We start from the raw sequence: 17,145 nt of genomic DNA, 5'->3' as shown, positions 1-17,145 counted from the left end.
ATGGTCTGGGGACACCCACAATTCTGAGAACAAAGCAGGTGGGCGGGTTTGCTCCGCACTGGCTGGGAGGGCTGTGCCTGAGGCGGAGACGTGGGTATGGTCTTCCTACGTGCTTCATCTCTGGGCATCTGTACTTCGTCCTCTCGGAGGACAGGCCCTACACTGACCCTGTCAATACTTCAGAGAGGGTCCAGAGCCCTGCTCAGCCCCTGTGCTGGTGAAGACTGGTGTTCCCATAGCAACCACTTCTGTGGGGCTGACCATCCAAGGATGCATGACATCAACTGCCCTGGACCCTGAGGGTGGTCTGTCCTACAAGATAAGCGTTCTCAGGATCTCACGTGTTCTCCCGATGTCATTGAACTTGTTCTAGCTGCTACAAGTGAAGAGTCCAAGTTGGCAAGCTATCAAAAGAGGCAGGGTCAAGCCGGATAAGTAGGAAGGGGGTTGTTTATGTCACTCTGTGTCCTTGGCCTTTGAAAAGAGTAGTTGGAGGTGCATGGTGTTGTGGGATCGTGGGTTGAGACTTGAATTTCTACCTGGAATGTTGGCACAACAGGTGCTTGCTTCCTTGTAACTGGGAGAGTCATGCTTGGATAAGACCTGGCTGTGTCCCCTGGGCTGAACCGTGTGCCCTGGACTTGTACTGATGTGTGTGATTCAGGCATAATTGGTGACATCAGGGTGGTCACAGTGTGTCCAATGAAAGCTGCAGAGCGTTGAATGCTTCTAGTTGTGGAGGACGAATGTGTGCTGTTTGGTGGAACTGGCTACCGGCAGGTCCATTCCGTCCATAAGAGCCTTTGGTATTTTCTGGTAGGGTTGGGTGGTTCTCCCCAAGCACCCCACAGAATACAAAATCAGTCCTTCCCAAAGCCTACCCCCTTCCCTCACTCCTTCAAACACCTGTTCAGGTGGGTCATGGCAGGCTGTAAACAATGGCATCCTGGGACTGAAAACAGAGACTACACAGCCTCCCAGGCAGGGGTCCCGATGACTTGTGACTAAGAGTTTTCTATGGGAGGTGACCACCATTTCGAGCAAAGGTGAAGATGCTCCACGGACAAGTCCTCCCTGAACTGGGTCTCTGTGTTCCCGGTCCCTTCACCTGTGGTAACCTCAGCCTCCCTTCTTTATTCCACATCTTCAGGGACTAGCAACACCATTTCTCCTTATGTGACCTCATGGCTCAGCACAGAGCTGTCGGGCACAAGTACCACCCCGAGGATGAGCTCCACTGCAGGTGTGAGGACCACTTCGAGGGAGGAGCTGGCCACTCATGAGGCGACAGCGGATACTCAAACGGTGCTTCCTTCGGAAAGGACAGCACTGGCTGATCCAGGGGCCCAGAGCTCAACGCAGGGATCCAGTTCCTCTCCTGCTTCTGTCTCAGGGACACACAAGGTTGTCACAGCTACCGCAGGGGATGCACGTGTTCCCAGGGACACTCCTGGCTTCTCCGATGCGACGAGGGCTTCTACACGCCAAGCTTCCTACCTCACAGGTGAGTTTCTGGAGACCTCAGACCCCACAGAGACCAGCTCAAGCAGAGAACCAATCGCGGATCTTTTCCAACTGCCTGCTGGTGGGTCCACTTTGAATTCCAAGATACATGCTCTCTCCTCTGGAAAAGTACACATCCTCAACCCAACGCAATCCACGGAGCCACCACACAGCCCTGTTGGACAGATCTCGGCGTCCCCTAGTTCCCCACCCAGGGGAGAGCCCGCAGAGGTAACCAGAACGACCCAATCAGGGCATCCTGAGGCTACAGTAGACAGTACTCTTGCTGGGGAAAAGTCAACCATGACATGGTGGGCCAGGGCCATGTTGACGGAGACTCAGCACTCCCAGGAGACCCATCTTCTGAAGACAGGCCCTGAGCCTGTGTTGGGAGCAAGCACGGCCTCTATGGATGAAACAACCTCCCACTCGGCCCCCCTGCCTTTCTCTGTCATGGTCTCACCTTCCCCTGTCCCTTCTGCGTTACGCAAGAGCAGCCCCTCCTCTCCTCTAACCATTTCTGCTCCTGTATCAGGTCCTGAACTTGTATCAGGGACCAGCCACCACTCTGTGGCTGAAACAACTTCTGAGCTGTCTCTACCATCTTCCCTTTCAGTGACCTCCCCTCCTATATCTTCTGCTTTAGCCAAGGACAGTATCCCTTTGTCTCTTCCCACCCCACCCCTGCTGTCATCTGGCCCGAGGAAGACCATGGGGAATTTGGACAGCAGCCTGCAAGTGGAAACTCATCCACCTTCCTTCTTGATCATGGGACTCAGAGAGGCAATCCAGAACTCAGAGACAAACAGCTCAACTGCAGAGACCAGCACCAACCCTTCTGAATTGGCCACCGGTGCCACGCCAGAGGTGACCAGGACGGACGTCATGTCCTCTAGCCCAGCATATGTCCCTGGCCCAGCTCAATTCACAGAGTCCCTGCATACCTACATGGGCCCTGAGCTTGTGATGAGAGGCAGCATGGATGCCGTGAGTCAATCAACTTTGATCCCTGCTGCCCTGTCTCCTGCTGGGCCCTCACCTTCCCCTGTCCTCCCAACGCTACCAGAGAGCAGCTCCTTTTCTCTGATGGGTTCTTCACAGCTCCCCTCTGTGACCACTCCACTCGCAGAAACGAGTCCCCCAAATCTGAGAAGTGCCCCGGATGATGCATTGGCCGCCTCTGACATCACCACAGAGTCAGACAGAAGTCTTCCCTCCTCAGTTGCAGCAGCAACCACTGTGGAGACCATCAGTACTGGACAGGGACCGACTTCCTCTGTCCTGGCTGAACTAGAACCGTCCACAGACACAGCCCCACAGGGGACTTTCTTCTCCTTAGGAGATCCAAGTGTTTTGCCACCTACCTCTGACGTCTTTGATACTAGAAAGACTCCCAGAGAGCCAACATCCTCCCTGACCATGGCACTGAGTGCCACAAGCACCAGTGAGGGTGCCAGTTCAGCAGCAAACACAAGCCCTGGCCTTTCCTCTGTCCCACCTGACCTAGAGACCCGCAAAGCTACATCTCCACAGGTAACTGCTACTCTCTTGGGGGACAGCACTATTTCTCCATCCAGCCCTGCCTTCTCTGAGGCTACCAGGACACACGGGGTGCCAGTGGCTTCTCTGATCACAGGATTAACAGCAACCAGAACGTCTGAGGGGGCTAGCCGGACAGCAGAGACAAGTCCTGGCTTTTCTAAAATGGCCACTGATGCTGTCACTGGGACGCCCAGGACAGAACTCATCACTTCTGGTCAGGCACCCACTCGACAGCCACCTCAAAGCACACAGTCTCTGGATATCACATCTGGAAAGCCCTCTGGGTTCTCGAGCTCCCCAGATTTGACAGCATCTGTGGACGCCAGCATCTTCACTCAGCCAGGGCGTCACAGGGCTCCAACACACTGGACTCCCAGGGGGGCTGCAGCAAAGAGAACGGCATGGGTGGGGGCTCCCTCAACTGTGTCTCAGACCCACCCTCCATCAGAGGCCTCAGCTCTTGGAAGCATGGGCCCCAAGGGCATTTCGAGGTCAAGTCCACCCTCTTTGGAAGAAACAACTTCCGGCTCTCCTCCTTTGTCTTCCTCTCTCATGACCTCACTTCCTGTGTCTTCCATGTTAACACACAGCATCACTTCTTCTTCTCCTTCTGCTCCTTCTCTGCCCTCATCCGACCTGAGCAAGACCACATATGCTCTGCACACCAACATGGAAAGGGACTCCAGTCCCCCTTCCTTCCTGGTCACGGGATTAACTGAGACCAGCAGGTCTGAAGCAAGCGGCTCAATGGCACAGACTGATGTGTCCCGATTGTCCACTGTTGCCGCTACTGAGGTCACCAGGACGGAAGTCAGCAGCTCAATCCAAGGACACTCCCGTAGTCCAGCTCACTCCACAGAGTCACCAGACACTGCCCCTGGGAAGACCACCATGCTCACTAAGTCCCCTGTCACGACAGAATCAGCACCCACGGCCATCACCACTCAAACAGATCCCCCTACAATGACAATGCAGAGCGCTCTCACCAGTGAGAAGTCAACGTGGTGGGCGGGGACCACATCCATGGAGACTCAGCACTCAGAAATGACCAGCCTTCTAAGCATGGGTCCTGAGAATGCATGGAGGGCAAGCATTGCCTCTGTGGGTGAAACAACCTCAACTCCTGTCTCTCTGCCACTTCTCGTGTTGGCCTCACCTTCTCCGGTCTCCCCCACATTAGCAGAGGGCAGCCCCTCTTCCGTGATGGATTCTTTACAGCTCCTCTCTGGTCTGCCAGAAACCACAGAAGTCTTGAGTGCAAGCCAATTCCCAGAATCCAATCCTTCTCTAGATTGGAGTAGTGCCCTAGTCAGCACCGTGGCCTTCTCTACCACCACCATGGCATCAGACAAAACTCTTCCTCACTCAGACTCAGCAGCAACCACAGTGGAGACCACCAGTCCTGGGCAAGAATCCCTTTTCTCTGATCCAGCTGGCCCAGAACCATCCATAGATACATCTCCACAGAGGACTTCCTCCTTCTTGGGGCATACAAGTACTTTCTCATCCACCCCTGACCTCCTTGATGCTTCAAGGACCCCCAGAGGGCCAATGTCCTCCCTGACCACAAGGCTGAGGGCAACAAGCACTTCTGAGGGGACCAGCTCCACTGCAGAGCCAAGCCCTGGCTTCAGTGCCTACACTGAGGTGTCCAGTGAAAAAGTCATCTTTTCAGGCAGGACGACCAACCCACAGCCGGGCGAAGACACCCAGTCACCAGACATCACCCCTGAAGAGATCTCTGGATTCACCAGCTCCCTGGCCATGTCACAATCTGTGGACATGACCCCTTCCATCCAGGCTTGCTGTGGCTCAGCAACAACTCCAAGGACCACCAGGGATGACACTTCAGTGTGGATGGGAGCCCCCTCTGATGGGACACACGGTCTTTCTCATCTACAAGCAACCACCCTTAGGAACACGGGTCCTGAGAATGTGTTAGGGACTCGCCAACCCTCTGTGGATGACATAATTGCTGTCCCTTCCCCTCTGTCGGCTCCTGCTACATCCTTCATTTTAACAGAGGACCCTGCCTCTTTTTCTGCCGTCACTCCTTCACTTCCGACTTCTGGCCTTACGAAGACCTCCAATGTTGTCAGTGTCAGCATGGACACAGTGAGCAGTCCATCTCCCTTCCTGACCACAGTTAAGAGCTCCGCTGCCTCCACCACCGAGATGAGCTCTGAACTTTCTGAACTGCCTGCCAGGGTGACCGCAGAAGTGTCCTCTAGCCCAACACACATGCCCATCCCAGCTCAATCTACAGAGTCGCCACACTCTCCTCCTGGAAGGACCATTCTGTCTAAGTCACATGACGCTACAGAACCTGCTCATGCATCCGTCAGCGCCGAAACAGGGTCTCCCAGGGCACTAACACGGAGCATCTTTGCTGGGGAAAAGTCAAGCACAGCACGGCTGGCTGCAACCACTTTGATGGAGACTCAAGCTTGGAAGGAGTCCAGTCCTCTGAGCACAGGCCCTGAGCTCATGTTGAGTGCAAGCGTGACCTCTGAAGCAACCTCTGATTCTGTCCTCCAGTCTTCCCCTGCCACGACCTCACCCTTTCACGTTCCCCCCACATTCCCTGGGAGCAACCCCTCCCCAGCGAGCCATGCCTCCAGGCTTACCTTTAGATGGACGAAGACCACAGAAGTTGACAATGTGAGCCCAGACTCTCAAACTACTCCCTCACCAAATCTGAGTAATGTTAAAACACTGGCCTCCGCTGAAGTCAAAACGGAGTCGGGCAAGAGTCCTCCTTCCTCAGACACAGCAGTGACCATGTTGGGGACCCCTAGTCCTAGACAACAATCACCTTTCTCTGTCCCAGCTGATACAGAGATCCCCAAAGCCACATCTCCACAGGTGGCTGCCTCCTTCTCTGGGGATGCAACTATTTCCCCATCAACCCTTGATCTCTTTGACACCCCATGGATACGCAGAGGGCCAGCCTCCTCTCTGACCACTGCATTGGAACCAACCAGCGCTTCTGAAGAGAGCAACTCAACGGCAGAAATAAACAGTGGCATTTCGGAAGGGGTCAGTGGGGTTACGCTTGAGGCACCCAGGACAGAAGACACCTTCTCCAGCAGGGTCCCCTACTCACCCCTAGCTCAACCAACACCATCTACAGACATCACCACCAGAGTGCTATCTGGGTTCTCTAGCTCCTCTGTCGTGGTGGAATCTCCAGACACAGCCATCTCTACTCAGCCCAGGCACGATGGGACAGCAACCCAAAGCACCTTCAGCAGGGACGCATCAGTGGGGACTGCCTCTTCTGTGGCTCAGCGACTTTCTTACTCAGAGGTCATTGCTGTTAGCAGCAAAGGGCCTGAGACTGTGCCCAGGACAGGCCCACCCTCTGTGGATAGCATAACTTCTAAGCCTTTGCTGCCGTCATCCTTGGTCATGACCTCAGCTTCCACGTCCGCGTTGACACAGGACAATCCTTCTTTCGCTTTTACTACATCTTCGCTGCTTACGTCCAGCCTGAAGAGGACCACTGACCCGGAAGAGGAAACCAGTCCATCTTCTGTCCTGATCACAGGAGTTACAGAGACCAGCAGCTCCGAAGCAAGTGGCCCAGCTGAAGAGGCCAACACTGACTTTTCTGAAATGCCCCCTGGGGTTACCACTGATGTTACTGGGACAGAAGTCGTATCTTCTAGCCCAGCACACACCCCACGCCCAGTTCAATCCACAGAGATACTGCCTACCTCCACTGGGAAGATCTCTTGGCTTTCTAACCTTCCTGCCATGACGGAATCTGAACGCAGTTCCATGGTCACCCACACAAGTGATCCTGCAGGTGCAGTACGTGGCATCCTCACCAGGGGGGAGTCAACTACCAGCTTATGGGCAGAGTCTCATACGGCTGTAACTCAGAATCCTTCTGACATGGACACGGCCGCCCTCATGAGCCGGAGTCCTATGCATCTACCCAGGGCAGGTACGGCTTCTGGGGATGAAGCAGCTTCTGACAGCTCCCCCGACACTTTGTACAATGGGACCTCGCTTTCTCCTGTGGCCTCCACATCACCAGAGAGTAGCCCACTTTCTCTTGTCACCATTTCCTCATTACCTCCCTCTGCCGTGGTGAAGGCCACAGATGGCTTAACCACAGCCCCAGAAGCCATAACCAGGCCATCTCTAAATTCGAGTGCCATCTCACTAGCAATACGGACCACCTCCGCAGGCACCACAGACAGAGAGAAGGTTTCGTCTTTCTCAGAAAGAGCCATGGCCAATGTGGATACCCCAAATCCCAGGTCGCTTGGTCCAGCAGACCCAGAAGCCGGCACAGCCACATCTATTTCAGATGCCACCACAGGAAATCCAGGATGGTTTACCACAACACCTACCTTCCCTGACTCTGTTAGGACACGCATAGAGATGACACCCTCACCGACGGGGCCACCGAAGGAGACCAGCTCTTCTAAGGTTATGTTCCCCACAGCACAGACAGCCACAGGCCCTCCTGGCATGCTAGCTGGGGCTGCGAGGGAGACCTCTGGGACCACCTCCTTGGAAGGGAATCCAACCTTGGGCATCGCTGGACCCAGGGAGTCCACAGACACTCCCAGTGGAAAGAGTATCAAGTTCTCTAGCTATCTTGACACAACAGAAAATGCTGGCCTGACTCTCACCAGACAGACAGGTCATTCCGGGGTGGCAACACAGAGACCCCAGGCTGTGGACACATCGGCATCCATCTGGCAGGCTGGGACCCCAGCAATGGGGGCTCAGAGTCTCCCCAGCCCAGAGGGTACACGGCTTCCAGGTACAGTTCCTGAGAACATATCAAGGGCAAGTATGGCCATTGAGGAGCAGGCTACTGCAGTCTCACCTGCTGGGACCTCACCTTCTCCTGTTCTCTCCGCACTCCCTGAAGCCAGACCCTCCTCTCCTCTGTTAACTTCCGCCCAGTTCACCTCTGGTCTGACAAAGACCACAGATGTCACGCGCATGAGTCCACCACCAGCAACCAGTCCACCTACAATGTCGAGCGGAGCCCCAGAGGATGCTCTGGCCTCTGCCGACGTCACCATAGAGTCACAGGACACTTCTTCCTCAGACACACCATTGGCTATCAGTGCTGGGCAAGAATCCCTCTCCTCTGTCCCACCTGACCTAGAGACCCGCAAAGCTACATCTCCACAGGTAACTGCTACTCTCTTGGGGGACAGCACTCTTTCTCCATCCAGCCCTGCCTTCTCTGAGGCTACCAGGACACACGGGGTGCCAGCGGCTTCTCTGATCACAGGATTAACAGCAACCAGAACGTCTGAGGGGGCTAGCCGGACAGCAGAGACAAGTTATGGCCATTCTGAAGGGGCCACTGGAGTTACCACTGAGGTATCCAGGCCACAAGTCCTCTCTTCTGTGAAGGAACCCACCCCACAGCCAACTCCACACACACAGTTCTCCGGCACTCCTACCAGAAAGCCCTCTGAGTTCGTGATGGCGTCTGTAGCCACGGCTACCTCCAATCAGCTAGGTCATCGTGAGGCCACATCACAGAGGACGCTTCCTGAGGGCCCATCAGTCAGAACTGCATGGGTGGACACTGCCTCCAGCATGATACAGAATCTTAAAGAGAGGACCACAAGTGAAGACAAGGGTCCTGATGATATGTCAAGAGCAAGCACGACCTCTGATGTTTCCTGGAAATCTTCCCATCACGGTACTTCATCTTTTCCTGCTACCTCTGTAACACCAGAGAGGGGCCCCACTTCCCTTGCTGTTGTGTCTGGCGTGGTGTCCCGCTCGAGCGTGGTCTCTGTGGATGATACAACCTATGGTCCTGCTCACCTCTCTTCACCTGCTTCGTCCACATCAGCAGACAGCAGCCCCTTTGCTCCCCTGACCACTGCTTCACTGCTCACCCCTGGTCTGATGCAGACCCCGCCACCGGAAACCTACTTGCCTCCAAATCTCAGTACTACCTCGGTTGATGCACTACCTCCCTCTGATGTCAACACAGAGTCAGCCAAGAGTCCTCCTTCCTTAGACACAGCAGTGACCGTGGTGGACACCGTCAGTGCTGGACAAGAACCAGCCTCTGTCCTGGCTTACCCAGAGACAGCCACAGTTACATCTCAATGGGTGACTGATGTCCCCTTAGGGGATACAAGTATTTTCCCATCAACCCCTGCCTTCTTTGATACAACAAAGAGTCACCGAGGGCCAACGTCTTCCTGGACCACTGGATGGGGAGCAACCCGTGCCTCCGAGGATAGCAGCTCAACAGCCAAGACAACTGGCCTTTCTGAAGGTGCTGCTGGAGCTATCGCTGAGAACATTGGGACAAAAACCATCTCTGCTCACCAAACACGTATCACAGGCCCAGTCCAGCCACCAGGGTCACTACGCACTCCCACTGGGAAGAGCTCCTGGTTTTCTGCCTCCCCTGTGGCACAAAGCACCCTTATAGTGGAAAAGCCGACCACAAACTCAAGAACAGGACCCCGTAGTGCTGTGACTCGGAGTCCTTTCAACTTGGAAACAACCACTTTTAGAAGCTGGAAACCCGAGCACGCCTCATGGACAAGCACCACCTCTGTCGATACGACAGCCTCCGAGGATACCCGGAAGTCTGTCCGTCACGTGACTCCATTTCCTGTTTTCTCGGTATCAACAGAGAGCAGCCTGTCTTCTCCCCTGACCACTTCTTCACTGTTCCCCTCTGGTCTGATGAAGAACAATGACGTCACGAACACAAGCCCACAGCCAGCAACGGGTCCGCCTACCATGTCGAGTAGCACCCCAGGGGATGCACTGGCCCTCTCTGACATCACCGCAGAGTCACGGGACACTCCACCTTCCTCAGACACAGCAGTGACCATGGTGGAGACCACCAGTCTGGGACAAGAGCCCCCTTCCTCTGCCTCAGTTGACCCAGATATGGCCACACCCGTATCTCCTCCAGTTACTCTCTCCCCTTCAGAATACATTCCTGTTTCCTCATCAGCTCCTGACCCCTTTGAGGCCACAGAAATGTACCGAGGGCCAACAGCCCTCCTGGCCACAGGACTGACAGCAAGCGGAACCTCTGGGGAGACCAGCTCAACGGCGGAGACAAGTCTTGGCCTTACTGAAGGGGCCACTGCGGCTGCCAATGAGGCACCCTGGACAGACGTCCCCTCTGATAGAAGGACACTTGAGCTGCAGTCACCACCCATCACAGCCAGAAAGATCTTTATGTCCTCTAGCTCTCTAGCCATGACAGAAACTGCAGATATGACCACCTCCATCCGGTCAGGTCCTATTGGAGCTACGACGCAAAGCACGCTCAACGCAAAGGCATCAACCAGGACCACATGGAGGAAGCTTCACTTGACTGTGGCTCAGGGTCTCCCTCACTCTGAGATGACGGCTGTCAGGAATACGGGTTCTGAGAGTGTGTCAAGCACACATCCACCTTCTGTGAACGTACCCCCTTCTGGCCCTTCTCTGCTGTTATCCACTGTCATGACTGCATCCGCCCCAGCTTCTGCTGTTGCAGAGGACAGCCCTGCTTTATCCCTTTCCGCTTCATCATTGCCCACATCTGGCCAGAAGGAGTCCACAGAGCGCTTGAGGACAAATCAGGGAATGGCCATTGGTCAGCTTTCTCCAGTGACCATAGGGTTGAGGGAGGACACAAACTCCGAGGCAACCAGCTCAACAGCACAGACCAGCACTGATCCTTCTGAATTGCCCACTAGTGCTACCACCGAGGCAGATGGATTAGGAATCATCTCCCCTAGCCAAGCACCCATGCCCAGCCCAGCTCCATCCATAGAGTCGCCACACACCTACACTGGAATGAGTTCCAGGTTCTCCGAGTCTCCCGCCATGACACAATCTTTAGCAATGGCCATCACCAACCAGTCCGGTCATCCTGTGGGCCCATCACAGAGCACTCCCCATGGGGACACACCAGCCACACAGTGGTGGGCAAGCAGTACCTTGACTGTGGCTCAGAGTCCACTCAACTCAGAGGAAACTACTCTTAGAAGTCTAAGTCCTGACCTTATGTCTGGGTCAACTGTTCCTCCCTCTGTGATCCAAACCATCTCTGATCCTCCTGTAGTGTCTCAACCTGCCATGACCTCACCTCCTGCTGTTTCCTTCCTGCAAAGACAGCAGGGTCCCTCTTCCCCACTTCCTACGTCTTCACTGACCAGTGGGACTCTCATCACAATCCTGGAACCAGTAACAAGTCAGAAGACCACCAAAGTCATGAGCACACGCTGGCAGCTACATGACTCCTCTCCAACTCTGACTAGCACCTCAGTGAATGGACTGGGCGCCTCTGACATCACCACAGAGTCAGATGAGAGTCCTCCTCCCTCAGACATGGCGATAACCATGGCAGACAGCACCAGTATAGGTCAAGAATTCTCTTCCTCTCTCCCGGCTAGCTCAGATGCATCTAAAGTCACGTTTCCACAGGTGACTTCCTCCTCCTTGGGGGATCCAAGTACTTCCTCACCACCAACTGTTGTCCTTTTCAATTCTACAAGGATGTATAGAGGGCCAGCCTCCTCTCTAACCACTGAATTCAGAGTAACCAGCACCTTTGAGATCAGCTCAACAGCAGAGGCAAGCCCTGGCCTTTCTGCGGGGCATCCTGGGGCTACCACTGAGGTGTCCAGGACAGAAGAAGACATTGCTGCTGGTAGGATACCCACTCCACAGTCAGCTCAAACCCCACCGTTGCCAGACATCACCACTGGAAATATCCCTGAGTTCTCTAGCTTCTCTACCATGGTGGAATCAGCAGACCCGACACTCTCTGTCCAGGCAGGACATAGCCTGGGACCGACACAGAGAACCCACAGTGGGGACACATCAACTCCAACCATCTGGACAGGGACTCCTTCAACACTGACTTACAGTATTCCTCATTCAGAAGAGACTGCTCTTGGGAGTGTGTCAAGGACAAGTACACTTTCTGTGACGGAAACAACTTCTGAGTCCTCCCCCTCCTCTTCCCCTGTCAAGGCCTTGACCCCTGAGTCCTCCATGTTAGCACAGGACAACACTCTTTTTTCTCAATCCATTCCTTCGCCGCTCACATCTGGGCTGAACGAGACCACACATGACCTGAGCATGAGCCCGGTTTTGGTAACCAGTCCCCCTCCTTTCCCGAGGATGGGATCGAGAGAGGCCAGTAGCTCTGAGGGAGCAAGCTCCACTGCAGAGACCCGCAGTGATCTTTCTGAATCACCTGCTACTGCTATGACCAAGGTGTCCAAGACAGAACTTTTTTCTAGCCAAGAATATGGTGCAGCTCCACCCGCAGAGTCACCACAAACCCTTAGCAGGAAGAGCTCCTCTTTCTCTAATCCCCTTGACATGATGGAACCTGCCAAGATGACTACCATCAACCATGCGGGTTCTCCAGGGACAATAACACAGAGCACCATCACTGGGGAAAAGCCAACCATGACATGGTGGGCAGGGACCACGTCAGTGGAGACTCGCAACTCAGAGATGACCAGTCTTCCAAGCACGGGTCCTGAGAATGTGTCAAGGGCAAGCACGACCTCTGTGGGTGAGGCAGCCTCACACTTGGCCTCCTTGTCTCCCTCTGCCATAAACTCTTGGTTGTCTGTCTCCTCCACGGTTACAGAGAGCAGCACCTCCTCCCCTCTGATTGTCACTTCTGGTCTGATGGAGATCACTGAAGTTTTAAGTCCAATCCCAGAACCAGAATCTAGTCTCTCTCCACATCTGACTAGTGCCCCAGCGAATGTTCTGACCTCCTCCGAAGTCAAAATAGAGTCACAGCAGACTTCTTCCTTAGACACGTCAGTGACCATGATGGACACCACCGGTCCTGGACGAGAGTCACATTCCTCCATCCCAGCTGACCTAGGGATATCCAAAGCCATATCTCCACAGATAACTGCCTCCCCCTCTAGGGATGCAAGTATTTTACCATCAACCCCTGACCTCTTTAACATGACATGGATACCCAGAGGGCTGGCTCCCTCTCTGACCCCTGGATTGAGATCGTCCAGTGCTTCAGAGACTAGCTCAACAGCAGAGACGAGTCCTGGTCTTTCTGAGGGCGACACTGGTGCTACCACTGATGTATCCGGGGCAGAAGTCATCTCTCCCGGCAGGACACACATCCTGGAGATAGCTCAAGGCACAGGGCCTGAGAATGTGCCAAAAGCAACTGATCCTAGACAAGAATCATACTCCTCTCTCCCAGCTGACCCAGACATATCCACAGCCACGTCTCTACAGGTGACTGTCTCCACCTTGGAGGATACCAGTATTTCCTCAACTCCTGACTCCCTTCATACTGCAAGGACTCCAGGAAGACCAATGTCCTTGACTGCAGGCTTGACAGCCAGAAGCACCTCTGAGGGGGTCAGCTCAGCAGCAGAGACGAGCGCTGATCTTTCTGAAAGGGACCCTGGATCTACCACTGAGGTGCCCAAGACAGAAATCCTCTCCTCTGGTAAGACGCCTCTCCCATATCCAACCCTATCCACACAGTCATCAGACATCACTGCTGGCAAGACCTCTGAGTTCTCCAGCTCCATCCTCATGACAGAACATGCCGACAAACTCACCTCCATCCAGTCAGGTCGTCACAAGGCTACATCACAGAGCATTTTCACTGGGTATAGATCAACCTCAAGGTCATGGGTAGACAATCTCTCAAGTGGGATTCATCATTTCCCCTACTCTGAAGTAACTACTCCAATGAGCACGGGTTCTGAGACTGTGTCAAGTTCAAGCCCTGTCACCGTGGGCAAAATACAGGATGTGTCATCTCTTCCATCTTTACCTCATCCTGTTATGACATCATCTGCTCTTTCTTCGACCTCATCAGAGGGAGGCTTCTCCTCTCCTCTTACCAGTTCTTCACTGAGCATGCCCGACCTGGTGCAGACCACACACGATTTGGGTACAAGCATTGAGCCAGCAACCATGCCACTGTCTTCCTTGACTAGTGGACTGACAGAGAAAACCAATTCTGCATCAACTGGCTCTGCACAGACGAGCACTGGCACTGCTGATTCGCCTATTGTAGCTACTGCTGAGGTTGCTGGGATGAAAGTCATCTCCCTGAGTGAGGCATCTAGCCCAGATCCTGTTCATTCTGTGACGTCGCTGGATCTGCCAACTGGAACTGTCAACCGGATGTCTATCTCCCTTCCTGTGACCAAATCTGCATACGTGACTCAGCCACCCGTGGGTGTAGCATATGGTACCCATTATCGGAACACGTCTAACACAACATCTTGGCCGAGGACCCACTCCTCTGTGACAGCCGACTCTGCCCAGCCTGAAGGTCACCTTCTCGTGAGCGGTAGTCCAGGGTCGGTGGCGAGGATCAGCACTACCTCTGTGGATAGCACCGACTCGGCCTCATCCTTGGTACCTTTCTCAGCCACGCCCTCATCTTCTGCTTCCTCCACACCATCAGAGGACAGCCCCTCACATACCACTTCTTACCCCCACGTGTCAGGTCCCAGTCTAGCTCCACAAACACATTCAACTCCAAATATGAGGGGTACCTCAGGAGAGCCACTGGCCATTACAGAGCGTCCTTCCAGAAGGGCATCCGTAGCCACTCTGAGGACCACCAGTTCTGCGCGTGTGTCATCTTTCTCTGCCTCAGCTGATTCAGAGAAGCGCAAAGTCACAGCTTCAGAAATGCCCACTTCTGTTACAGGGGATCAGAGTGTTTCTTCTCCAACTCCTGCCTTCTCACACACTCTGAGGATTCCTCTAGAGCCAACTTTCCCCCCGGCTACTGAGATATGGAAGATGAGTAGCTCTGAGGAAATCAGTTCAACTGCAAAGACAAGTACTTGGCTCCTGGAAGAGTCCACTGGTACTGGGACATCGGAGCCTGGGACAAAAGTCATCTCCTCTACCAGAACACTCATCCAGGCTTCTCAACCCACACAGTCACCAGCTACGGTCACAGCGAAGATCTCCAAGTTCTCCAACTCTCCTGTCATGACAGAGTCTATGGATGAGACCCTTGCTGCCTTGTCAGGTCATCCTGGGATGACAGCACAAGCCACTGTTACCCAGGAAACCTCCACCTCAGCCTCGTGGGTGGGGACCTCCTCGATTGTGACTCAGAGTCTGCCCCATTCAGAGATGACCACTCTTCTGAGCAGGGATCCTGGGAGTGTATCAAAGCCACACCCACCCTCGGCAGATGAAACAACCTCTGGCTCTCTTCTGCTGTCTTCCCCTGCCATGACTTCACCGTTGCCTGTCTCCTCCACTCCGGGAGAGGAGAGTCCTTCTTCTCCTCATGGCACTTCACAGCTCATGGCTGTGACCACACCAAGCCCAGGATCACAAAGCAGTTTAATTCCAACCATGAGGAGCACCCCAGGGGATACAGTGCCTCCGTATGAAGCCACTGCGGGCACTGAAGCAGAAAACCCTTCCACAAGCACAGCAGTGACCACCGTGGGAACCACCAGTTCTGTGCTGGCTGACTCAAGGACATCCGAAGCCACACCATCAAAGGTTTTCACATCTACCTTAGGGGAGACCTCCGTTTCTATGGCAGCGCATGGCTCTGCTCTGGTTCTACAAAGGGAGACTCAGACTGCATACTCCCTGACCTCAATGTTGAAAGATACCAGCACCTCCCAGGATTTGCGCTCCGGTCCTCCCGAAGCATCTCCTCATGCTCCTAGAGAGAGCTTCAGCTCAGAGCTCAGCTCCTTGAACAGAACATCTGATCCAGACCCTGCTCGATTCATGACATCACTTCCTCACTCAGCTGACATCACCAGGCCTCCCGCTACCTCCATTCTCATGGTGGAATCTGCAGACAGGAGTATCCCAACCCAAACTGGGCCGCCCACGCACACAACCAATAGCACTCATTTCTGGGATACCTCACAAACAGCCTCTAGGCCAGTGACCCACTCCACTGCGGCTCAGAGATTTCCCCAGAGAGAGGAGAGGACTGTTACAAGCAGCAATCCCCAAACAACGTGGAGAACGAGCAGTCTTCCTGTGGGAAAAACCATCTCTACCTCCTATACAACACCTTTAGCTGCCACGAGCTCACCAGCTTCCGGTTCCTCCGGCTTAGCCGTGAGGGGCCCCTCCACTGTTCCATCGGTGACTTCACTGCTGTCTGCTGGACAGCTAAAAACCACAGAGGCGATGGGCGAAAGCCCTGCTCCCAGAAGTAACTCAGCGCCAAGTAGAAACGGTATCTCAGAGGAGAGGCTGGCCACTGATGTGGCTCCTATACACACTGATGGAAGGCATCCTTCCGCAAGCACAACAGTGACCATTGTGCACAAAAGCCCCGTTGAACAAGAATCCATGTCCTCTTTGCAGGATGTTTCAGAAGCATCCAGATCAACTTCTGCACTGGTTACTAATCTCACCACTCTGGAGGCTGCTGTTCCCTCGGCAATGCCTGGCTTGTCTGACATAAAGACTGTAATGAAGTTGGTCTCCTCCGTGGCTTCCACACCGAGGGAGACAAGCCCCTCTGAGATCAGCTCAGTCACACAGACAAGTTATGGCCATTGGGCAGAGCCTCCTGGTGCAACCACTGAGCTCTCCCAGACAGACGCCACCTTCCACGCTAGGACACCCATTTCTGGCTCTCTTCCCGTCAAGGAGTCATCAGGCGTTTCCACAGAGAGCATCACCAAGCACTCCACCTCGCCCATCATGACAGAAACCACGGAGATGGCCGTCACCACCCAAGTGGTTCCTCGCGAGACTACAAGGCAGAGTACACTCAGTGGGGAAATAAGGGCCACAGCCACACAGGCAGAGACCCATTTGGCTGAGAGTGAGGAATTCCCACACTCAGAAATGACCATCATGGCCCTTAGTCCCTATCCAGAGGAAGCACTGCGGATAAGCACAGCCGCTATGAGGGAGTCCAGCTCCACACAGCACAAAGTGCCTTTTCCTGCCATGACCACAACTACTCCGCATTCCTCCGTATTACCAGAGAACACCACGGCCATTCCTGCTAGACACGAGGAAAAAGTTACATCAGACATTCCATCAACAATGGTCTCACCTATGGCACCAGGAGATGTGACTTCAAGGACTACTAACTCTGAGACAGCCACCAGAACCACA

The 17,145-nt window shown here is 54.2% G+C and overlaps 1 protein-coding gene across 1 annotated transcript; it reads left to right on the top strand.

Annotated features, from left to right (window-relative positions):
- Positions 1 to 11,795: 11,795 nt before the first annotated feature.
- On the top strand, positions 11,796 to 12,989 carry LOC131478429 (mucin-16-like). The gene is made up of 2 exons (XM_058657688.1): positions 11,796 to 12,849; positions 12,960 to 12,989. The coding sequence occupies exons 1-2, from the start codon at positions 11,800 to 11,802 to the stop codon at positions 12,987 to 12,989; spliced, it is 1,080 nt and encodes a 359-aa protein (XP_058513671.1). The 5' UTR covers positions 11,796 to 11,799.
- The last annotated feature ends 4,156 nt before the right edge of the window (positions 12,990 to 17,145 follow it).

This window comes from Ochotona princeps, chromosome 33 (genome assembly GCF_030435755.1).
Source record: "Ochotona princeps isolate mOchPri1 chromosome 33, mOchPri1.hap1, whole genome shotgun sequence".
Taxonomy (NCBI): domain Eukaryota; kingdom Metazoa; phylum Chordata; class Mammalia; order Lagomorpha; family Ochotonidae; genus Ochotona; species Ochotona princeps.
The sequence above is the reverse complement of the archived record's forward strand: the minus strand, read 5'-3'. Positions and strand labels throughout refer to the sequence as shown.